Genomic DNA, 25,154 nt, shown 5'->3' with positions numbered 1-25,154 from the left:
ATTCACTCTATAAGTCTGTTTATTCCTTGTGACTTCATACCTGTACAGGGTTTGGTTTATGGAAACTTGTTTGGGGTTTTTTTGCCATAGAAAAAAAAATACAAAAATGTGTATTATTGCAATGTATTATTATGTTGTTTATTGTAGAATAATAGCCCAAAATTTTAAATGGTAATTTATTTATTTCAGTGGCAGAAAGAAGCTTCCACATGCAGTTTGTTTTAATTATTATTATTATTTAATTACAAGCTACTAAAATGAAAAATGTATAAGCTTTCTTAATCCTAGAAAAAAGGTAGCCCTGAGACAGTGCATGGTAAGATGCCATGTGTCACAGCTTGCTTTATTCTATCTGTGTAAGTTGGATCAGTTTCTTCCTCATGAGATCATATCTCATTTGTGCTTCAAGCAGTGATAAAAAAAAACCCCAACAGATTCCAACTGAAGTCCTCCGATGAACCACTTTTCCACCTATCCAGTTTGTGTGGAGCATTTCTTGAGTTCGTGTTGGATATTAATAGTTTGTTCATTCTTTTATGTTATTTATGCTTGTAGCATGAGGGACCTAAAGCTTACACATATTAACCATTAAATTCATTCTGTTACCGCTTTTCATTCACATTCCATCTTTCCAATACTGCTGATTTCCCCCTGCGCTGTTCGGGCCTTGTACAAAAAATATGTTACATATTTGTACCTGTGAATATACACACATCCTGCTTCATTGTTTTGCCTGCTTTACTAACATGACGTGTAAAGTGTAAGTAAAGCACTTCTATTCTCACTGTACTTCACCTTCAATGTCTGCAGGACAGTAAAGCTGGCCTGCAGACGTGATTGGATGACTAAATCTCAGATGGATTGCTTCAAGAGGGGCTGGTGGCAATGATGTGAGGAAATACCAGCAGCTGCTGTTGTCTAAATGGGATCCTTCATGCTATCTAATGTATACAAAGGTTTACATACAGAGGAAGAGAGACACTCCTATCTATATCTTATCTGACTGCTGACAGGATGTCGTCTACAATAAGTGGGCTGTATTTATGCTGCGGCTGTAAACACAGCAGTGCGACTATCACGCATTGGAGCGAGCTCCTCCATAACATTTTGAACAAGAGCGGAGTTTCTCAGCTCGCTCAGTGCTACAAGTGTTTAGCACACAAGACTAAATGTTTACATTAGCTAAGTAAAGCAAAAGCATTGCATTCAGGTAAATATGTTTATTTCAAACATAAGCTCTGCGTGCAGTGAAGTCATGAGACGGTGCAGATGGGAAGCAGTACCCTGGTCCAGTGTTTGAGGCTATAGAAAAACAGGTTCAGGTGGAAACGAGTGCAACAAAAGCTTGGAGTTTTACAAGTGCAAATACCTCAAACTAAGCATCGCAATACGCGTCTCCCTTTCAGAAGCACATTACATCAAATTATATTATTATTAAAATTGCTACATAAAAAGAAACAATTATGACAGACACTTATTATATGGATTACTGTTATTGGATCTATATGGTCATATATGGATACAGCAATGATAGAACTCAATATATTCTGAGTACGCTAAGGACTTCAAACATTATCTTTGTTGAGATGCACAGCTGTCCTTTTGTAGGCTTTACCTGGGCTGCACCACCACACTCCAGGTAGTTTACAGTTTACCTTCAGCATATAATTTTCTCCCAAGAACATGTGATCATGCTGTCAGTTTAAAGTCAAAGGTGTAATAAAGGAGTGCAGGCTGTAGCACGACGACATCCCCTGAAGTTAGCAGTGCCTGTTCTATCCAGCACAGACTCGGACTTGTCCACAACTGAAAGCAACTGCCTGGCCTTTTCCCACCATCTCCACAGGGGAGCCCTCTGTGAGGCGTGGTCTTCTGCACACTGTGCGGCGGTGTGTTCGTCACTATGGGGAGGGAGCAGTCTCATCAGCAGGCTGTGGCTCCTAAGGTACTTTTGCACATCACCATCTTGCATCAGGGATTTGCCCACAGTGAGCCGAGATTTCAGTGCTGCAAAAGGGCACAGTGCAATTAATTAACTCTCAGTCCATTCGTGGTTTATATTAAATTCTTCGGGGCAATAACATGTTTGACATTTACTTTAAAGTCTGCTCGGAATCCTCAGATATAATATTGAGATATTTTCAGCTGCATCCAGTTTCAGAAGTGGAGCACACTGTGATCCACACTCTAATACTTATCTGAAAAAGACAAGGCATGGGAGGATTTTGTGTTTATTTCTACAGTGCTGTGCAAAGGTCTCGAGCCACCTCTCAGTGCTTTATGTTTTGCTATGGAAAATGGGGATTTAATGGATATGGTGATTTACTAAAACATGCAAACATATATGGAAATAAGGCAAAAAAAAAAAGAAAAGATTTTTGCACTGTTTTAACAAGCTTCAAAGTCAATATTTGGTGTGGCCACCTTTATTCTTGAGCAGTCTGAACTTCCTTAGGAAAGCATCCCTCTTATTTCTTTAACTAGTCTTCAGGAATAGTTATCCAGCTTTCTGTAAGCACATTCAAAGCTGCCTTTTGTTTTGGTCTCTGTCAAACTGATCCCACACCGCTTCAATAATGTTTAAGTGTGGGCTCTGGGGAAGCCAATCCATGATTAATAGTGATCAATTGTTTTTCTTTTACTTTATTAGAAGTGTGTATGAGATCATTGTCATGCTGAAAAATTCCCATGACAATCTAAACCAGAAATAAAAACAAACAAACATTTGTGTTCATTACTCCATGAGACCAGTTCTTGTGCACTTTGCCATATCTCAACCTTTCCTTTCCTTAAGAATGGCTTCTTGACAGCCACTGAGACCATTTCTGACGAGACTTTAGTGAACAGCAGATGGATGAGCTCAAGGGCCAGATGTATCTCTCAGATCCTGTGTCAGTTCTTTGCTGAATTTTTTCCTATATCTAAAGAACATGACGTCCATAGGCTGCACATCATGATGAGTGATATATACATGTACATAATTACCCTGGTGGTGCAAAATAGTGTGCCTGTTAAACTATATTATTTTTGACATTTTTCATTGATTCAAACAAAGAAATGGGAACAAATGTGTTTTAACGACAAACTGCTAGTAACAGATTGCCTAAAGATATGATTTAGGAATAGATTTTTGCTAAGTTGTCTCTCATGCGTACACACAATGTTGGTTGAGCCCTTCATGTAGGTGCCTTTTTTGCCTGCATGCTTCGTATGTCAGTGTTAAGTGGCTTAACAAACGAACAACTTTCTCAGAAAATGGTCAGGTATAAGGACTGGACTCAAAATGAGTAAAAAGAAAGTCTGGCTATGTGAAGGCAAAATATTAAGAAAGTGAAAGAAATTCACTTGCTTTTTTTAACTTTTGCCCGTTTCCTCAAACGCTGTCATCTCTTCATGAAAAAGAAAAGCTGTAACTGACACTTTCACCTCAGTGTGTCATTTCTAACAAACACTTCAGTGTTTTTCTGTTAATGCACCTTCAGTCCTCAGTTTATGCCCCAGTGGCTGTATGTGACCTAAAATACACAAGGCTACAAGATACTGTGAACAACTGGGTCAAAGGCTATACAGTAAAGCCGGTAATTATTTTCTAGACTGCCTCCACAACAAATTATAGACTAGTGACAACAAAATCATTTTAAAAGTAGGCACTGGGGTGCCATGTCAGTGAGAACCATTACAAGCTATCAAACTGAAAATTTTAATGGGCTGCATGAACATTTGCAGTGATAACAGAAATCTGTCAAACTTTGTGTTAGTCAGAAAAACATGTAACCAAGAATAAGGGGGAGAAAAAAAAAAGCTCCAAGTTAAGTGTGTCTGTTTAGGTGCTGAACTGAGGCGCACCTTGGGCTCATGGGTACGAGCTGAAGTCACAGCTTCACCACCAGCTTGGCTGACAGATCCCACTCTACTCGGATGTGCTCCTCGAAGGGTCACCGTTATAGAAGTGGGGGCTTTCTGCCCTCCTGACAACAAACACCAACATACACAGAAATAACAAGCTATAAATGATTTACGTCCAAATACACCAGATTAGACTAAATAATAATTTGCTGCAAACATGCTGTGATGCAAGTCATCTAAAGGATAGCTGTTGTTGTTGTTTTTTAAAGCACGTTCATGATATTAGATGACCATGAAAGGTAAAAGCAAATTTGGAGGTTCAGGTAAGTGAAAGGGGTGAGAAAGCCAACTGATTTACACTCAAAATAAAATGACAACAAGACGACAATGAAAACACAAGTTTGATTCCAGTCTTTATTACAACAGGAACAGCTTGGGTAATGCCATGTGCCAACGTTATTGCTTCTCAACACAACTCTCTAGGAGGTCAGCGTTAATATAAATGAATAATTGAAAGCAGGTGATTTAATGGGTTTACAAAATAGGCAAACAAAAAGAAACAAACATGAAATGATCGCTTGAACAAACAAAGCTGACGCAGAAAGCAGTTTTGACTGAAAAACAGGAGTCTTATTAAAATTTGGTCAACCCTCTTAACATTGATCTTAACTTAATTCACAATTATTCAGGATCAAACTGTTTCATGCCTTTGTGTGTCCGACATCAGATGGAAACTCTAAATTGTGACTTTCCATTCCGTGAACATGAAAACATGTACGCCACTAATCTGCCATTGGCTGCTGTACGTGTAAGCTGCACATTCCTCTGCAAACCTTACAACAGTTAGGCTCATTCCAGGCAAACCATCTCTGCAAGTATCAGAGATGTCCTCTACATTCCTCTACGTCCGGCCTACAGACCTCCTGCACTACTGTTTCCAAAACAAAGGATGAACAAACTCTGGGCATTCAACGTGGCCGTCGTGTCTTGGCAGCTCGAGACATACCGGTGGTCTGGTTGGTGATGTGCGCCAAGCCAGGCAAGCTGCTAGCAAGTTTGGCCAGCCCACCATTAGTGAGCAGCTGATGGATGGCGGTGGTTTTAGCCACTCCTCCTGTGGTGACCACAGGCACTGCCCGGAGCAGAGCACTGCTGCTGGTACCGGCGGAGCTCAGGACCGGACCCTGTGGAATGGCACAAACAGCATGAGGGAAGATGAGTGGACAGGAAAGATGATTTTATCATCTTTTATTCCATTAGGTCACTTAAAAGGAAAAAAAGCAAGAAAAAAAAAGCAGTTTGGTAGTATTGAAGCCGATTAGACGCGATGACGACGTCTATTAACAAAAAAAAAAAAAAGTTTTTCCTTGGCAATAAAACATATGCTCCAGTTTCTCTTTTATGTACCTAAACCATGGAAGTTCCACTAGATCTGTGTGTTTTCAGTTCTTTTAATCATTTGGGTAACCAATTACAAATGTGGCATATTCAAAAAAATAGATTAACACATAACTACACACTTTAAAAAAATAAAAATAAATAAAACCCTCTTTGAGTGTTATAAATAGTCTACATAATTTATCGCAAATGGATGGTTCAAAATCTGGTTTAGGAATCGAATACAACCACTCCAAGTGTTACCTGGGTGCCACCTGTGTTGGCTGCTGTTGAGGGAACGTTAGGAGCTTTGGTGACGATCTCCTGAAGACTGAAACTTAGGCCTTGTAGAAGACTGCTGGCGGAAGGTGCTGCACACACACAGATCAATCATTGATTGGGTTAAATCAATCCCAACGAAACATCACAGAAATTATTAAGGGAAAAAAACAAAACATTCCAAGGCCTAAACTAACAACACACACACACACACACACACACACACACACACACGATAGCCAGGGCAAGGTTTGGGTCAGTGACTGACAGCGATGGTGCAAGAGGTGATCAATGATGATGTTTGCTAAAACATGTTGTCCAAATTCTCAGCTCAGCGATCAAACTGGATCCCACACAATAAAACCAAGCAGAACTGCACTTGTGTTTTGATGTCACTATGTTGAGATCAGCTGCACAATTAAGAGTGCAAACAAGCGTGCAAGGCAGGACAAGACGAAGATACCTTGGGCAGTGGCTGGAGCTTGCGCCTGGGCTGGTGTGGAAGGCCCCGACACCATGCAAGGCTGCACGCTGCTGAATGAGCTGGAGCCTGGGGACAGGGCACCAGACACCTCTGAGAGACTACCAGACCTGCAGTGACACACATAACCACCAGTCTACTCAGGAGCTACCCCAGCAAGTGCTGCTTTGGCCATCACTCAGCTCCCAAACTCCAAGTACACCTCTAACCAATCCCTCTGCACCAGACACCCCACCAAATGGGAGTGGATGTGGGTGTAGGGATAGTTAGGGTTTCAAGTGCTCCAACCTCAATGTGTCAGTGTGTGTGTGTGTGTGTGTGTGTGTGTGTGTGTGTGTTATGGCGCTGGCTTGCTTACCGTTGGCCTGTAAGAAGTCCAGACAGCTCCTTGGCACCAGCTACAGTCTGTCCCATTGTCACAGTTAAGGGCTTTCCTGAGACACCCACTGCAAGAAAAAAAAAAAAAAAGAAAATATGAAGGACAGTCAGTTATCTCGCTTTGGTAAAAACAAAAAAGGAACACAAAAACAAAAAACAACAAATAAATTATGATCATTTCTAGAAAAAGGGTGAATCTCAAAACAACCACCTGGTCATTAATGACAGGCAGAATGTTTGTTTTTTCAAAATAAAAGGCTTAGCAAAGCCCTAGTTTAAATTTAATAATGCATAATCAACAAAAAACACATTTTTCATCTGCACAGTTGAATGAACTCAACCTGCTCAAAGCATCTGTCTGCCCACAAGTGATTTTAATCAACGCATGAAAGAATGAACTATATCTTTTTATTCTGACAAAAACAAACAAAAAAGCCCAGACAAGTTCTCTCAGTGTTTAAAGATTCAAGTTTGTATGAAGCTATGTATGACATGAGAGGCAAATTACCCAACACCTTATAGTGGGTGACTGCAGGAATGTATTGCTGATTGGCTGAATCAGTCACTGCCTTCTTTTTGTGTGTGTCTGTGTGTTTTTTTTGTTTTTTTTAAGGCTGTTTATTGGAATTTTATTTCACAAACTAAGTGGTTTGCCTCACTGACAATTCAACCAAGTAAATAATTAATCCATCTAGTGCAATTCAAAGCAGTTGGCATTTTTTGGCCATTTTGGGAATGTCCATGTTGCACTGATTTAAGCAGCAGATAAATAATTATTTTAGAGAAAAATAACAGTTTTTTACCATCTATAGAAACTTCACTTAAATTTATTTTTAACAAAAATGATGTTTTATAACTACAGACTGCTTTGGGCTATAAACTATCAGAACCTTTTCTGTAATTTTACATATTTATTGCACAGAAAAACTTAGATACACTGTTGAAGCTATACGTTTTTAAAAAATCTTATATTAACCCTCTGCGGTCCAGGGTATAATTGGCCGTTTTTGATTACTTTTGATTTCACCTCTACATTTCACATTTAAAAAACTGTTTATCTTGCCTTGTTTGGTATCATTATTTTCAGCACAACCTCGAATATCTGGCATTGGAGTTGTTTTTTCATTTTGACATACTATATTAGCACAATTGATCTAAACTCAGACAAAAATGTTTCATTTTAAATATTTAACGTGTTTAACGAATCATTTTCATAACTTGAAATCCAAATAGAAATTATACATTTCTAAAAATTGTGCACGTTTGGCAAACAAGAAAGGTATGGTACCATTTACCTAAATCTGGCCACAACCCTGGCCTAAACCCTGCAGGTCTGACAACAGGAGGTGTATCGGTCCAGTTTTCTATGTGGACACAGCGTTTACACTGGAATCTGCCCTTGGTGGCTTTTTTGGAGGAAATGTGACATTCGCTAGTATACCTGACACACAAAACAAAAAGTACACAATACAGTAACTATAGCCTCCAAACACGCTAAATGTCACTAATGTCTCACATGTGAAAACTCGCCCTCTCTCTTTCTTTCAGTCGCCCGATTTCTCTCGCGGGCGTCACTCCTAAAACTTCCCCTTCTCCCTAAACAACCAAGTGCCACATGCTGCCATATCATTTTTTGATTGGCTCACATGGTACACTTTAACACCAATAGGGAACGGGTGTTTTTTATTTTTTCACTCGCAAGCGGAGAGTGTTTGCTAGCACTGTCCTTAGAAAACACCATTTTTACCGTTTCTTTCTGCCGTGCACACCGCTGTTTTGTTCAGAAAGAAACATCGCGTGTATTTTTTTAATCATAACTCTGGTGTTACGTGGCCCATCGACACAATTTAAAAACTGGTATATAGTTTGAAGTCCAAATTGAATTGGAGACTCTGGGTCGCTGCATCTTGTAGCTGTGTTGTCTTAAATTGGTCATGTGATTTTGACGCGCCGGTGCGTCCGTCGACCCCAGAGGGTTAAGACATCTCAGAAATTAAATATGTAGCTAATCTTCTTTAAACTGACAGTAAGATGATTTACTGGTCAAGCCCACTTCAGATCAAAGTAACTTGATAGAAAGTGAGCTTGACCTCCCTCACTTAGACCAGAGGTTTTATATGCAGCTGTGGTCATTTAACAGTGAACGCTATTGCCAGCTGTTTGTTTACTTAGATGCTGCCAGTGGAGTAGTCCATCTGGTTGCTACATTTAGGCCTTCCTACTTGCTGGTTTCATCTGGTTTAAACTGCAATTATCCAAAGTTGGTCTATTGGACTGTGGATTTTTTTCCCCCGACAGTGAGTTTTTTCATGACTGCATATGCTAAAAGTGTTGTGTGGAGAGCAGGGCTGGGCTACGGGTGACATTCAGAAGTCGACCCTTGTGGTTGTTTAGTCTAGATACAACGCCGAGCAAGTGTCAGCTTGTTGTGTGTGAACCAGTTTAGTTTATCATCATCTTTAATATCAAGAATATCAAAATTTCATGAGTATCAGCACCAATTTACACAATTTCTGATTACCAATACTCCTAAATCAAACCACTGTTAAAGGATCCCAGGTTTTGTACCTTCATGTGCAGCAGGACTGAGGCTGCCCCCTGCTGAATCGCTTTGGGAAACAATAGTAACCTTGATCTTTGCTCTCTTGGAGGCTTTGCTTGGAGTGGGACTAGGTGTCTGCCTCCTCTTGCCATGGGACCGCAGTTCATCTCTGTCCAGGCCCTCCATCTGATCAGAGGTCACCGGCACTGCACGGCACAGACAAACACACAGACGAACACACAACTATCAGTGAAGTACTGAAGTGACACGAACCTGTGGTATTTTATCCTTAACTAACCCCAAGCTTTGAAGTTAATATTTGCTCTCAAAAGCTTTATAAAGTTTTAATGCAGTAAAGTAGTCACATTAGTCTACAATTAAAGCAGCGGAAACAAAGGAAGGAGAGTGAAAGGGAAAGAGGAAAGAAAAAAAGGAAAGAAGAGGGATAGACACTTACCAAAAATACAAGGAGGAGTGCCAGGAGGAAGATTTTTCCTCACAAGCATGTTTTGTTTCATAAAAGCAGCAAACTGAGCTGGAATGAATTGGAAAAAAGAGCCGGAAAGGAAAGTTGTAGGAAGAGAAGAGACAAGAGGATGAGAGGAAAGTATTTCAGTCACGTTCCATCTTCCCCCATCAGATGTCGTGACTTGATAATCTCTTCAAAATCTTTGTTTTCTACCATCATTTTCACATCTTGCATTCTACCCTGTCTGGTTACCTTGTAACACCTCTGCAAAAATTCCACTGGAGTTAAGATCAATGGCTCGTTTTAACAAGTTCAAATAAACAAGTGGGGTGAATGGGACAACTGTGTACACACAGGTACCAAGGATCACAGTGCACAAGCGTATTTACAGAGCCCTTTTCAATGAATTCAGAGTTGAGTGAGTTGGTGCACTGACCTTGAGCCTGCTTGTGAGTGAGCACTGTGCCGGAGCGCTGCATGTGTGTCTTGAGCAACTGTGTAGCAGTGATAAGGCTGGACTTCTGTGCCGGAGAAAGACCAGATGTCTTGGGTTTGGGACTGGATGTGGGACTGCTGCAGACACTAGACAGATCCTGAGGATCGAGCGAACATGAGCACCTGGTGACTCATATGCAGACAGTGTAGCTTCTTACAATCATAAGACACGACTGCAATTCCACCATACAAGGTCTTATTATTAAAACTCAACAGCTACTGTTGAATGATAACAGTTATGATACACACCATTGTATAATTTACCATCATTTCATAAAACATTTTTTATTTCATAAAAATACAGAAGACTTCTTACCTCAGATCCTGACGGCGAGATAGGAACTCTCAGTGCAGGGGAGGATGGTCGTCCTCTCTCCATGTCAAAGGGAAGCTCCCGTCGAGGCCTTTTCTTCTTTTCTGTGTCCATGTCTCTCAGCTCACCTGAGCCATGACCGTGGCCCTCCGCCCGTGTAAGCACACCTGAAAGGAAGTCAGCGATCTCATCCTAAAGACCAGTGAGAGAAGAACAAAATATAAATATTCAAAATATAAACTGCAGCAGATGAAAAATGCTTTCTAGCTATGAGGGCCCACCTGAATGCAGCGGTCCACCATGGTCTGCGTCAGTCCTTCTGATTTCATCTTTGCTGAATTGATTCTGTGGAGTGGTTTAGAGTCAGAAGTGGAAAAATATTAAGTGTCATACTTGACCATGTAGCCAATCAATTGTTCAAACTATTAAAATGCGTTTTTGCATCACATATATGTGGTCTCAGAACATTTCATCAAGAAGTTCAGTGTCATATACGCTGCAAACAAAGTAGTTACACTTGAGCAAAGAAATGCCATATAACCCCCCCCAAAAAACTGTATTATTGCCCAGCAAACTTATCTCATTTATGTGCCATCTCTTGAGTTAAGTGCCTTCTTATCTTTGAACCATTCATAGATTTGTTTTGAAAGTGGTCAGGTACAAGCATCGGTCTGAAAATTTCAGTAAATTTGTTCTGAAAAAACTATGTGAGACCTTCAGAAAGCCTGGAGAACGATTGCTCATGAGCACTTTAAAAGCTAAATATATAGAAAAGAAGGACTTGTGCACAAAACTGTACATTAAGCTTTTGAGTAAATCTTTCTCATCCCAGTGATAAGTTCGATACAGGCATTTACTTGCTGTGAAGCGAATATCTTCCAAGCTTCACTGACATAATGAGGAATCTACTTGCATTTGACTCGTTGAACATCATCTCTGGTCCCTGCTAAAATATTATGTTTTTCAGATCTTTAAGGCTGTGACTGACCTCAGATTGTCATCCGCGCCTCCAACCACCACCATGCTGTTGTCTGCCCTGAGCTTCTCTCTGAACTCCTCCATTCCTTCTGTGCTACACTGGAGCGCGTTCTGGCCGACCACAAACAACACTGGTGTCTTCATGTCCAGGAGCGGGTCATCCACATCCTGTAAACCAGCAATATGTGAAAAACTGGCACAAGCAAAGTTTTGTTTTTCAGTTATATTTTAAAAAAAAAAAAAGAAAGAAGAAGAAGAAGAAGAAGAAGAAGAAGAAGACAGTATTTTTTTCTAACAGTTGAGTAAAACATCTAAGATAAAAACCAGTGCTGAAGCTAGATAATGCTTTAGGTCATACCCCACGTGGCCCATTGACTGTTAGCAGGGGGAAGCCAAGACAGACCACAGCCGTCAAATACTCCATCAGGGACACCTGGAGTCAAAGTTTATTATTAAAATGTATTCTATTGCACACTTTTGACAATAGTGCACTTTTATTAGTGCCATCACATTAAATCACTATGATAAATACATGGTAAAAAGTCTTACATGGCAAGCCATAAGAGCCCCAGCGTTCCAGCCGACCAGGATAATGGGTTTGTGAGGAAAGTGACTGTGAACCTGGTGGTTACATTTATAAAAAACATGCAATCAGTGCAGGTACAGACGCACAAACAAAAAAAATAAATAACCATTATATAGCATCTCTAGTTTGGACAGTGATCTGAGTCATTACCTAATAAATACAATTAGAAATGTGCATAATTAAAAATCTGCCACATTCATCTACATGAATTTAACAAAATAAAGATCACAATCACATCGCAGCTATAGTCACTAATGCATCAAATAAAAACCAACATCCTACCTCCATGACCTTGGCCCTGACAGTACCCAACATGTGCTCTAGGCACTGGGTGATGCCAATATTGGCCCCGCTGTTCACATGAGTGTGTATTGGGATGACCTAACACAAAAACAGCTGTTTTAGGCAGTTTTCTGTGACAAAACAGGGAAGAAAAATATTTCTGTAAACACAAAGATTTGATCTGATGGGACATCTGACCTTTCCAAAAAAGGAGAGCTGTGACTGCCAGAATCTCATTCTCCGTGAAGTGGAGAGGGCGGGATTGGTTGGGCTTGATGGTGCAATAAGGATGAGCGGGGATCCTGGAAGCTTGCTCTGCAAGGAGAAAAAAAAAAAAAAAAAAGGATTCAGGGGTCACATGTGCAAAAAGTTAAATGAAAACGTTTTCTGTTGAAAACTGAAAGCGACTGATTTAATTTTACCGGCTTGTTTTGAGACAGAACTCCAACAGCTGGGTCCCATGGCCGTTTCAGTAGCAGTGACAGCGCCTCTGCGCTTGGAGCGCCGGTCTTTGCCGATGACAGCAACATTCTGTCGATCAGCGAGGGCAACTAAGCAGACAGAGGAACGTAACAATGGATCAACAGTCTCATTAATTAATGGCGACCTGTGTTGAGCTTAAAGTCAGTTTTCTGTGTCATGAATGAGGCCCTCACTTATGCTGAACACATAAAATGGAGCAGGTTATACGCCAAGTTTGGGTTGAAAAATGAAAATAAATGAATAAATAAATAAAAAACTAAAAATAAATCACTGCAGATTATCTTTTATACTGCTGGAACTGCAGCTATAAGAATTAACACCAGCAATAGCTCTTCATTCAATAAAATTTATTTCACTTCAATCTGCCTGCAAACGAAAGCAATTTACAAACTTCCTTTATTAGTCTGTGGGACGGTAATACTTAACGTTTAAATGGATCCTGTTTAAAGTGTCAGCGCTCTAATGTGCAGCCGTCACCGTAGGGAAAAACTAAAAAACACAGCAGCACTGAGAGCTAAAACAATTACCTTGAATTAAAATCTTTATTGTACTGCTTTGAGCACTAAATCACCAAATTAAAAATTTTCTGCAGCATTAATCTTTTGTCTTATTTGCAATAGTGTAGCACTGAACTTTCTAATGTTCTTTATAGATTGTTAAATCACCATTTCACCATCATTATCATTTGAGAACATCTCAGAAGCAGGCTGGAATCATAGAAATTTTGTGCGAAAGAAGAGTAACATGATGCGTGAAACACCCCTTTTATGTGAGCATGTGCAGATCCTGAAGCAAGAAACCTGGCTGATACCCACTGAGCTAGCTAAGGCAAAGAAACCCTGGCTGGGTTGAACTTTGTAGCCTATCCCTCTGGCACAGGCCTAACAGAAAAATGTACATCAGTTCATACTCTTTATTCAATTACGTACCTTGCTTTTGAGAGTCTGCAGCACATCCAGGTATGCAGCAAGCATGGCTAGGCTTAAAGACTCAATTAGAGTGGTGTGTAACCACTGTGTCAGTTTGGTGTCCCAGTTCACACTGGCCAGCGCATGCCGCACCTTCCTCGCACACTTGTCCACAGCTATCCTTCGCAAAATTGGCTCATTGGAAGTCTGTGAGAAACAAGATCACAGAACAATTCAGTCATTTTTACGTCTGAAATATAACCTACAGAACCAGGGATCCCCACTATCACTCAGCTGGCGAGTTCAGATGGTAAGCCCTAAAATTAGTTGTCATATGGTAAAAAACTTTTGTAAATTTCTCCTCTCATGCTTTCAGTTGCTTCTGTGTGAACAGATTATCCATCAGGGCATCACCCGGTAGCTTTCTTCATTTTTGTTTATTAAATTTATTAACCAAAGGAGCAATAGGGCATGAATTTCTCTGGGCAGAACTAGGGACTCAAAACCTAAATCACACACGGGCAAAACATGACCCGAGGGCCAGAGCGAGGCTGCACAACACTTTTAGACACCTGAAGCCCTGAAAGAAAAACTAAAATGAACCCCGCCAAAAAATAAGAATGAAAGGGAGGATTATGTTAACGAAGCTTGGGGAGAATAACTGCAGCAAGTCTGTCCTGCTATTTAGTAAGTCAAACAGGGGGTGCTTCACTACAAACTTTTTGTGATGAACTACAATGTATTACAGATCTTAGCATCCAACCCCCATTGGGCTTGAATGCATCTTTTGCAAATCTCAAACAGCAGTAACTTATCCTCATAACTTAGCTGCAGCCACATATGTAAAACTGAACAGATAATTAAATCAGACATTCATATACAAGTGTGTTTGTTTATGGGCTTCACAAACAGAACAGACTGCATTTAAAAATGTTCTTAATTTATTGATGCAGGAACATATTCTATTATTGCATCAGCTGTGTATATCCATATTTAGATATTAGGCAACAACATATTGGCACAAAGTGCCATTATTATATATAATATATCATTTCAACTGTTAAATCTTTTCCCACAGTCAAACAAAGAAGTTGTGAATAATTCTTAGTACCCTTTAGTACCCAAAACAAACAAACAACAAAAAAGACTTACATTTTCATTGGCCAGACGGGCTAGTCTTTCCGCTTGCAGAGCTTTAATGACCTTGTTGAACAATTTGTTCTGGGCCACTGTCCATCCAGTCCTGAAGCAGAATTATTTCAAAGAGATTTACTGCAAGTGGATAACGTTACATGATAAAAGGTGGAGCATTGAGGTGGTTGCTTACTTGTTTACATGTTCCTCCCAGTCATCAGGGGGCGGCGGACTCTCAGCAACTGTACGAGCAAACAGGACATGCCGCTCGCACTCCTTCATCACACTAAGGGCTTTGTGGTTATCATATAGAAGAACAGGTGTTGGCGTTACAGTTTCCACATCTATTAAAGAATCTGAATCTCTGCAGACAAAGAAAAAAAATACCACATCACTACAAGTGATTAAAAATGTGCATCAGATTACTAATTTTACCATGGCTAAAGAGAAGCAGCCTAATAGGAGCATTTTTAACTCACAAAACGGGTTCAGGCTGGCGACGTGGGGTAACAAACAGCGTCCTCGTGGGTCGAGCACTGCTGGCATCTGGGTGGGCATTCCATGGTTTGGCATAGCTGTGGTCCAGAAATACTAAATCTAACTCTCTTTCATGGGCTGAGAGCTGGAACAACAAGGATGTGCCCATCTTTCGAGCTGAGGTCTGGAAGTCTTTATCTCCACCACGATGCATCCTCTTCCTGGGCCCCAAAGGGCCCCGGGAAGACCTTAACAACTGGTGCTGATTCAGGACAAACTTGGGAAAGAAGGGAAGAATTGTTTTTGTATTTTATGCAAAATAATCGAAGAATATTATCAAATTTGTCTGCCAAAAAATGACTTTATCTTAAAGTGGTATTGCTAATTTTACAGAAATATTAGTTGTGAAACATAGAAATCACACACACGCCCACGCACACATATGTGGGAGGAAAACTGTGTGTGTGTGTGTGTGTGTGTGTGTGTGTGTGTGTGTGTGAGAGAAGATTTGTATCAATTTTAATATTGAAACTCTTACATCATAAATCCATAAAGTTTGTGGTAGGGCAATAGCTCCAGACAAAGCCTTTAAAGCCCTTTAAGTGTTGACATATCAGAAAGACAACGGAATAACTGAACTACAGTCAGCTCTGTGGAAGCGAGCACATTCAAGGGTCTGCACTTACACAATTTCTAGTTTTTTTATGCATACTGACAATGCGTTGAGCTCCAGGGCTTTACGCTATTTTCCAAATATAACTTATTTATAAGTTATTGATTTAAAAAAAACCCAACAACAACAGCCTAAAAAGCCACAAAGTAACAATAAAAGCACTAACAACAACAGCACTACGAGCGATAGCGAAACAGTTTCAGTCCTGGTACAGAGTCAGACTGACGCTTAACACGTTTATACTCTTTAAGCACTACCTATTAGCTTCTACCATGTACTGGATATTATTTTGCCATTATAAACCACATATTGAGTCGCGTGTGGCAAATAACCAAAACATTCCACTTAATACGTGGGTTAAGTGTAATAGGTTCAATATTTATCACAAATACATTCGCAAATTCACCCGCGACTGAAAGCTGCGTAATGACCTAGCATGCTAGCATAATCATAGCGAGCTACAAGCTAAGCAAATGGTGTACCGCTCATTACCTCTTACTTTGATCACTCCATGTTGTCCGCGACGGCTTCAGCTCCTGCTTCGAGCAAAGCAAATATAAGAACGGCGTATTTACCGGGCAATGAAAGAGGTTATATTAAACATAAACATTTAGCTCGTAAAAGCCACTTCCTTTTGTTCGCTTCGTTGCCTTGTTAGGCTCCGCGCCCTCCCTTTCTAGGCCCTAAATTCAAGCGGCTCAGTCAGGCCTGCTGTTTCTACCAAACTGGCAACCCTGATCGTGGCGCGTCAGACAGAGAATGACGCAAAATATGGACTGGATTGATAAAAGTCTGGATTATTATCGGTCCCCCAGAAATAAAATACACGATTTAATGACATGAAATGTGCGTAACTGTAACTTGTTAAAAATGAATCCTACCATTTCCAAGATATATATATATATATATATATATATATATATATATATATATATATATATATATATATATATATATATAGATAGATAGATAGATAGATAGATAGATAGATAGATAGATAGATAGATATAGGAAATGGTAGGATTCATTTTTAACAAGTTACAGTTACGCACAGTTATTGGTCGGTAGTTATTGGTCCAACTACCGACCAATAACCTGCCTCAGTACTACATGGAAGCTCCTGTCAGGCATCATATCGGCTAAGATGAACAGGCACATGGGTCAATACATGAGCGGGACACAGAAAGGAATTGGCAAGAATACCAGAGGCGCAAAACACCAGCTACTGGTAGACAGAGCAATCAGCCGAGACTGCAAGACCAGACTGACCAACCTGTGCACTGCCTGGATTGATTACAAGAAGGCCTATGACTCAATGCCCCACAGCTGGATACTGGAATGCCTAGAATTGTACAAGATCAATGGGACCCTAAGAGCCTTCATCAGGAACTCAATGGGGATGTGGCGTACAACACTAGAGGCCAACTCCAAGCCCATAGCACAAGTCACCATCAAGTGCGGGATCTACCAAGGAGATGCTCTGTCCCCACTGCTGTTCTGCATAGGCCTGAACCCCCTCAGTGAGATCATTAACAAGACTGGCTACGGATACCGACTACGGAACGGAGCAGTTGTCAGCCACCTCCTGTACATGGATGACATCAAGCTGTATGCCAAGAGTGAACGAGACATCAATTCACTGATCCACACTACCAGGCTATACAGCAATAACATTGGAATGTCGTTCGGACTGGAGAAGTGTAGTCGGATGGTAACAAAGAGAGGGAAGGTAGTCAGAACTGAGGGGATTGAACTACCAGAAGGCAACATTGCAGACAAAGAGGACAGTTACAAGTACTTAGGGATTCCGCAGGCGAATGGGAACCATGAAGAGGCCGCTAGAAAAGCTGCAACCACCAAGTACCTGCAGAGGGTCAGGCAAGTCCTGAGGAGTCAGCTGAATGGTAAGAACAAGATCCGGGCCATCAACACGTACGCCCTGCCCGTGATCAGGTACCCTGCTGGGGTAATAGGCTGGCCAAAGGAGGAGATAGAAGCCACTGACATAAAGACAAGAAAGCTCCTTACCATGCATGGAGGGTTTCACCCCAAGTCCAGCACCCTGAGGCTGTACGCTAAGCGGAAGGAAGGGGGCCGGGGACTGGTGAGTGTCAGCACCACAGTCCAGGATGAGACAAGGAACATCCAAGAATACATTGGGAAGATGGCCCCAACTGACCGAGTGCTCAGTGAATACCTCAGGCAGCAGAAACCCAAGAAAGAGGAGGGAGACGAGGAACCATCATGGAAGGACAGGCCCCTGCACGGTATGTACCACCGGCAGATAGAGGAGGTGGCTGATATCCAGAAATCCTACCAGTGGCTGGACAAAGCTGGACTGAAAGACAGCACAGAGGCACTAATCATGGCAGCACAAGAACAAGCTCTGAGCACAAGATCCATAGAGGCTGGGGTCTATCACACCAGGCAAGACCCCAGGTGCAGGCTGTGTAAAGATGCCCCAGAGACAATCCAGCACATAACAGCAGGGTGCAAGATGCTAGCAGGCAAGGCATACATGGAACGCCATAACCAAGTGGCCGGCATAGTGTACAGGAACATCTGTGCCGAGTACAACCTGGAAGTCCCGAGGTCAAAATGGGAGATGCCCCCAAGGGTGGTGGAGAATGACGAGCTAAGATTCTGTGGGACTTCCAGATACAGACGGACAAAATGGTGGTGGCTAACCAACCGGACATAGTGGTGGTAGACAAACAGAAGAAGACGGCCGTAGTGATCGATGTAGCGGTTCCGAATGACAGCAATATCAGGAAGAAGGAACACGAGAAGCTGGAGAAATACCAAGGGCTCAGAGAAGAGCTCGAGAGGATGTGGAGGGTGAAGGTAACGGTGGTCCCCGTGGTAATCGGAGCACTAGGTGCGGTGACTCCCAAGCTAGGCGAGTGGCTCCAGCAGATCCCGGGAACAACATCGGAGATCTCTGTCCAGAAGAGCGCAGTCCTGGGAACAGCTAAGATACTGCACAGGACCCTCAAGCTCCCAGGCCTCTGGTAGCGGACCCGAGCTTGAAGGATAAACTGCCTGCATGGGCGTGCTGGGTGTTTATTTATATATATATATATATATATATATATATATTTCATGACTTTCATTCTTCAAAGGTTGATTCTGTTCATCTGGACATAGCGTATTGAGTGGGAGAAACATTTCGTCACTCATCCAAATGACTTCTTCAGTCTCAGCTGACTGCAGGTTTCTCCAATCTTATCGTACATTTGCATATTGACTGAAATCAGCACCACTGAATGAACAATGTGCTGGGAGGTCAGTTCCTTCATCATGATTATGCAAATTCTCATGACCATTGATCAACAACCACTGATCAATGGCCATGAGTACTATTCTCAGAGAGTTGGGGAATGGCTGCAATCACAGCATTGCAAGATGGTGAAAGATGTACCCGTAGGCCCCCTCCTCGATTCAGAGATGGTCTTTCCCTTTTCACGTAAACAGCCTCCTTGACTCCGCTCAAACCGGCGATCCCCCCTGTCCAGGATGTGTACATCCTCATCATTGAAAGAGGTAATGTAATGATGCGATTTGCTCTAAGGAATTTCCCTGCCACCCGTCTGCACACCCCCTATCCCTTGCTAAATTCTTTTTTTAAAAACTGTAAATAACAAGAAAAATACAATTAGTAACCGACTTTCACTTTCAGAACTCCAGATCGGTGAATGATGACAGTGACAGTAACACCGGATCCTGTTCCGTTTCAGCTTTTCATTAAACCAATAATAAAGCCACTGTTTCAGTGTAAAAACTACAATTAATTAAATACAAGAGAAATGAACCGGTTTCAGGGGAAGGAAAAAATCTATAAATGTTCCTATTGTGTGTTAAACAACTGACATGCTCCATGACCTCACAATTCCCTACAAAAGTGAGTTCTTCTTTTTACGTGTACACACATCAGGTTTCAAATTGCAGCCATGCAGGCGGTTGTTGTTTTATAATGCTTTAATGCTCCTATAACACTGGGGCCACTTTGGACTTTACACATCTGCTCCAGACACATCCGCCACCAGACACAGCCTTGCAAGGCTGTCCTATGTTGGTAATAATTAATTAATAATTCTAATAAAAGTGAGCACAAAAGAGAGGAAAACACCCTGCAATGAGCTGAAACATTAACTTATTTGTTCCTGCTTAAAACAGATTATTATTATTATTATTATTTGGTTTTCATATGTACCTGTTTTCAGAGATATTAACTTTAATAAAAGGAAATTAACTAGACAGGGCAACACGGTGGCAAGGTGGTTAGCCTTGTTGAAGCAAGAAGGTCCTGAGTTCAGTTCCACCATCAGGGGTCTTTCTGTGTGGACTTCCCATAGTCCAAAGACCTGCAGTTAGTGGTTAATTGGAAACTCTAAATTGTCCATAGGTGTGAATGTGAGTGCGAATGGCTGTCTGTGTCCCTGCGACAGACTAGTGACCTGGCTAAGGTGTACCCTGCCTTTTGCCCTAAAACAGCTGGGATAGTGCGACCCTGAAAAAGGATAAGTGGAAGTGAATATATGGATATAATTCTTTTCTGTCTCTCTTTTTTGTCATATTTTTCAAGGAACCTATTTTTGAGAACAGCATAATAAAAATGAAAATTCTGTTTTTGGTGTGCCACTCCAATATTTTTAGTGTCCCCTATATGGCCACCGTGAAGCCAGTGTGAATGTGCATTAAACCTACATTCTTTTTAAAAGCCAAAATGGAGCAATAAGTTGCAAAAATACTAATAAGCCTACAAAAGTTTACAGAAAACGACCCTTGCTTTTTACCTCATTATAAATGTTCTCGATATGGTCTCAGTCACTAATTTTGAGTAACAAGTCTGTTTTATGACTTGTATTCAGTCTAAGTTACAGAAAGGACGGTTTGAGGCATAGATTATACAATAAAGGCATAGATCATATCACTAATAAAGGTATTCTCAAGGGTTGGATAACTGCCAAAAACAAGAGGCTCCTGGTGATTTTTAAAAAAAATAATTTTGGGTTCAGATTAAGATTTGGGAAAACCAACAAATCAGAAAGGAAGGAAATCAATGAGGAAAATATGTTTTGGTAGCAGGCTGACTAGGGATGACAGCTTTCAATTAAAATCATGTGTAACATTTTACAAGACTGAAGTCACATGTCGTTAAATTTTCTGTTCTTTTCTAACAATAACCTGTCATAGCTTGGTTGTATTTGGAGCTGAAAGTGTGCTGCAGTGACATGCCTTTATAAAAACTGCCACAGCAATATTTATTTGTGTTGCAACTATAACGTTCATAATTGTAATTTGATTACTTAATCTATCCTCCTGTCCAGGTGAGATCGCGTTTAAAATATAAAAAGCTCAAAAGTATTTCATATAATATCAGTGTGCAGTGTCCAAAACCAATGGCTGACACCACTATGTCCATCTACTTGCTCTCTGACCATCACAACCAGCTTTACATAGTTTCTGTTGTAATTTAACTATTCTTCTAATAATGTTTTAATATTAAAACTTCACCACACACGCGCACAAGTTACGAGAACTACTGCTCCAAGCAACTTCATCCCCTCGATGCTGGAATTTCTTTTGCATCCGTAAAACACCCACCAAGTGTGAAGCAGCTTAGTCTACTATTATCTGATCCCTGCTGGGTTAGAGTTGGCAAAGGTACAGACATTCTTTTTTAAGTAGAAGTACAGCTACATAATTAAAAAATGCTCAAAAAGCTCAAATACTGATTCAACTTCTTACTCAAGTAAAACTGAAAAAGTACAGGCTCTGAAATCTCAAAATAATACATTAAAAGCAGCTCTTTGTTGGGCATTTCCATCTGTGCAAAGGACTTCATGCTATTCAATATAACACAATATTAGAATTGTATTAGAACTCTAGTTCAATTGAATTTCTAATTCTAATGCATTAAATCACCTTGAACACAAACAAAGAAAACTAAAAACTTAAAAAAAACCCTCTATTTTAAGTTGCCTAAATTTTAGAAGGTGACTTTGCCTCCACACGTAAACAGAAAAGTGAGTATAGTCAGGGGTTAAAGTGGGATTCGGCAGATGAATTAAACAACATATTGCCAGGTGTGCTGTTTATACTTTTAAAAAAATCTTTAAACCAGAAAAAAACCCATAACTTCACATCATATACAGATACATATACAGCAATAGAAAGTAGAGATATTTGTGTAAAAATGTAGGGAATATAAGTGAAAAGTTTTCAGAATAAATAATAATACTATTAATACTCAGAAATATTAACTAATAAATACTCAAGTAAAGCAAAGGTACTTGAAAAGTCTCCCAAAGTATAATAATGATGTGTTTTTCCTTTAATAATTCCCACGTCTGTTATTTGGTGAGTGACAGATTGCCAGATCTCTGCCTGTGGAACTGAAGGTTGAGATGCCTGAGCTGAAAAAGTGACTGAGAGTTGGTTTCATATGAATTCTTGTTCAAGAATCTAAAACGACTAACAGGCATTTTGAAAAATGGCACGAAAGTGATATGAAAGGCATCATTTATATGAAACACCCATCTTCAGACTTCCAGAACGCCATAAAAAACAAATCACTTCAATACTGCACTAAAAACTGGACACCGTATTGTTGGTTCGTCTTTCTTATGCACTACATATTCACATGCCTCTGGGTCAAACACTGACACACAGTCATCAGGGAACCGTTGTGGGGTGGCACACCTGTGATAACGCAAAAGACACACAGTTAACAGTGCATCATGTAAAGTCAAATATAATTGATTTTTCCATCTATTTAAATACCAGTAATTTAATGTGAACACTCAGGCACGGCAACATGCAAGTACAGTCCCAACAATTAGCTCTCCATCTAGATCCCACTACATGCCAATTGTTATTGTCATCCTTACAATGGGTTGATAGATAGATAGATATTATTCTGGCACAGTTCCTATTGAACTAAAAAAATGTGAGTGTATGTTTATCTCTGTCTGTTATTTCTGTTTTTTTCTTACCAGGTTCTAATTTTTTTGTTGATGCACTCACTATTTGTCAGTGACAGCAGAGCGCACAGCGGCAGAGCCAAATATTTCTTCAGAGGAAAGCAAACATTGCAGTTTGATTAGGCACCATCTAAGTAATTACTTCTGTACATTTAATTACCAGTAAACATTAAGTTTTATAAAATTGCTGCTTATTGCCATAATTTATATAATTTTAGCCTGTCAGAAATGTACAAAACAACTGTTAACTATAACAAAAATGAAACTCACCATCCTGGAAGTCAGATTTGATAGAGCTGAAAAGCAACAGTCTGAGCAACAATTGACTGTTCCTTTTAAACACCTTTGGATGTAGATGTAGATGGGAAGATTCGCTACATACATGTGGAAGAGGTCAAAATGTCTCAAAAAGCAAACAACCAAAATTGGTGCTCGAGAAAGTCGTTTTTCTATTAGTTTGTACTCATTTTAAGAATTAGTTAAACAGTCAAATCAACAAATATTCAGATCTTCTTTATTTCTTTTAAATCTGAGAAATAACTTGATATGCCAAGTTTAAACAAACACAGTTTGCATGCAAGCGTACAAGCTTACTGGAAGTTACGGGCAGTAGGATAGACCACCCCTCCCTTGTGTTTAATTTCAAAGGTCAGGCAGCATTTTTTGGAAAATGATTTAGTTCTTTCTTCAAGGTAAATAGATATTCAGTTCTGATATCACATGATGAGTTGTCACTGTGCTTTACTATTACAGGTATGTTTTGTTTCCAGTGAGGGACTATCAAAATAAGACAGGAAGTAATTAAAACATGAAAACACTGAACACTTAGACAGAGACTTCACCACGCAACACGGAGGAGGCAAGAAAAGTGATAATTGAAGAGACGCACAGACATCTGCATGAACACAATTACAATACATTAGCCTAGACAAGAAAGGATAAACACTGAGGGAGGAATAAACTAAAGGAAGAGAACTAAATACACTAAATGTAAAACCCCAACCAAACCACAAAACAAAGAGATAATACAAATAAATAAAGCCTCGAAGTCCAACAACCTCTCCACACAGGGTCAGAGACCCAGAACCATGACACTGAGTACTCAGATTGGGTGAAAATGTCTTAATCCCATTTTCCGCATTATAGCAAGCTGACAGTGTAGCTTAATATGTGTTTGAATAAACTAACTGGGACTGAAGATAAACACCAAGAACAAATAAATCAGAGCTTCATGAGACATCTCATCTCATAGCTGAAGGGATGGTGTATTTGGTGACAGAGTGAGAGATCTCTGTCTTGGACTTTGGAGCTGGGGTGGAAATGGAAGTTGGGATAGCTGAGTCAAAAAAAGTGTCAGAGAGTTGTTGAAGAAGTGGGTATAAGACAAACTCAGACAGGCGATAGCAGTCATGACTAAATAAAAAGAATCACCACCAACATTTTTCTTTTAATAATTTCATTTAGTTGTTTTTGCATTCAGTGGTACTCACCAAAGACATATTTATGGATTTTTATTCAAGAGTCTAAATATTGATTGAATCACTTTCCCGTTGCAGCAAAAATTGGGCATAGTTCTGTTGGGTTATCTCTCTTGTGCACTACATATTCACATCTCTTTGAGTCAAACACTGACACACAGTCGTCGGGGAACTGTCGTGGGGTGGCATACCTGTGACAATAAAGTAAAGTTAACACAGTTAACAGTGTATTATGTAAAGTCGAGATGACTAATGTTTTCCTCCACTTAAATAACAGTAATAAATGTACTTACGCAGCACAGCATCCTTGGCAAGTACAGTCCCAGCATTTACTGTTTCTCCATTTAGATCCCACTGCATGCCATGTCTCATCCATATCATCCTTACAATGGGTCATACCTATGAGTGAAAAAAAGATCATGAACATTTTTCAATGTTTATGTGTGTGCACAAAGAATATACTTTATGTCTTTCAGTATGTATTATTCCTTTTTTCTCACCATATGTCTGAGGCTTAACAAAGCACTGACTATTTGTCAGTGACAGCAGAGCGCACAGCAGCAGAGCCAGAGCCAAGTATTTCTTTGGGGGGAAAATTGCAGTTTGATTAGGCACCATCAAAGTACTTATGTATATTTAATTACCAGTAAACATCACACTTGATAATAATGTTGTCATTACTTTAGCCTGTCAAAATCAGCCATTAACTGAGTTTCTTCTGAACTGGCAAAAATAAAACTCACCATTGTGGAAGTCTGATTTGTCAGATCTGAAGAGTTTTGAAGAGTGAATATTGTGTTTCTAATGCAGGGCGCTTTCCTTTTAACAACTGCATGTACAATGACCTTTGGAAGTAAACAACTGGTGGTTTTGCCATATAAATGTGACGTAAAGACAGCTTCAACTCAAATGTCAGTATTCTCTAATGATAAGTGGCTGTAAGCCGGTTGAATTTAGAGATAAAAGTAAGTCATACCTGTTGCAGTGGA

At 40.2% G+C, this 25,154-nt stretch overlaps 2 protein-coding genes across 9 annotated transcripts; both read right to left on the bottom strand.

The window, feature by feature from the left end:
* Positions 1–348: 348 nt before the first annotated feature.
* On the bottom strand, positions 349–16,448 carry kansl3 (KAT8 regulatory NSL complex subunit 3). Of its 8 annotated transcripts, none has more exons than XM_085475040.1 (23): positions 16,194–16,448; positions 15,031–15,305; positions 14,745–14,915; positions 14,570–14,660; positions 13,439–13,624; positions 12,449–12,577; positions 12,225–12,341; positions 12,027–12,125; positions 11,708–11,779; positions 11,517–11,591; positions 11,169–11,326; positions 10,462–10,525; positions 10,184–10,372; positions 9,809–9,965; positions 9,361–9,438; positions 8,930–9,109; positions 6,342–6,429; positions 5,966–6,093; positions 5,488–5,594; positions 4,853–5,030; positions 3,847–3,968; positions 2,098–2,198; positions 349–2,007 (listed from the first exon to the last, which is right to left on the bottom strand). In XM_085475040.1, the coding sequence occupies exons 2-22, from the start codon at positions 15,240–15,242 to the stop codon at positions 2,142–2,144; spliced, it is 2,658 nt and encodes an 885-aa protein (XP_085331166.1). In that variant the 5' UTR covers positions 15,243–15,305; positions 16,194–16,448; the 3' UTR covers positions 349–2,007; positions 2,098–2,141. The 8 variants fall into 8 exon arrangements, with proteins under 8 accessions (XP_085331166.1, XP_085331167.1, XP_085331168.1 ...); XM_085475041.1 differs by having other exon boundaries at positions 16,201–16,448; XM_085475042.1 differs by lacking the exon at positions 16,194–16,448 and adding an exon at positions 15,567–15,632.
* Positions 16,449–23,179: 6,731 nt separating this feature from the next.
* msmbl (microseminoprotein, beta-like) lies at positions 23,180–24,993 on the bottom strand. The gene is made up of 4 exons (XM_085475039.1): positions 24,909–24,993; positions 24,666–24,747; positions 24,459–24,564; positions 23,180–24,356 (listed from the first exon to the last, which is right to left on the bottom strand). The coding sequence occupies exons 1-4, from the start codon at positions 24,909–24,911 to the stop codon at positions 24,227–24,229; spliced, it is 321 nt and encodes a 106-aa protein (XP_085331165.1). The 5' UTR covers positions 24,912–24,993; the 3' UTR covers positions 23,180–24,226.
* Positions 24,994–25,154: the final 161 nt, after the last annotated feature.

This window comes from Copadichromis virginalis, linkage group LG12 (genome assembly GCF_057382275.1).
Source record: "Copadichromis virginalis isolate Kocher_CV1m ecotype Utaka linkage group LG12, C_Virginalis_male_GT1.1, whole genome shotgun sequence".
NCBI classification, from domain to species: Eukaryota; Metazoa; Chordata; class Actinopteri; order Cichliformes; family Cichlidae; genus Copadichromis; species Copadichromis virginalis.
Note: the sequence above shows the minus strand (reverse complement) of the source record. Positions and strands in the feature narration are given on the sequence as shown.

What these genes read in the sequence shown, in the direction of transcription:
- msmbl (XM_085475039.1), bottom strand. An exon ending in TGTTAAGCCTCAGACATATG is followed by an intron (nt 24,565 to 24,665) that starts GTGAGAAAAAAG and finishes TTTCACTCATAG; the next exon opens with GTATGACCCATTGTAAGGAT. An exon ending in TGCCAAGGATGCTGTGCTGC is followed by an intron (nt 24,357 to 24,458) that starts GTAAGTACATTT and finishes TTATTGTCACAG; the next exon opens with GTATGCCACCCCACGACAGT.
- kansl3 (XM_085475040.1), bottom strand. Translation starts at nt 15,242, where the DNA reads ATGCATCGTGGTGGAGATAAAGACTTCCAGACCTCAGCTCGAAAGATG. An exon ending in TGGGAGGAACATGTAAACAA is followed by an intron (nt 14,661 to 14,744) that starts GTAAGCAACCAC and finishes ATTCTGCTTCAG; the next exon opens with GACTGGATGGACAGTGGCCC. An exon ending in CAGTCAATGGGCCACGTGGG is followed by an intron (nt 11,327 to 11,516) that starts GTATGACCTAAA and finishes GCTGGTTTACAG; the next exon opens with GATGTGGATGACCCGCTCCT.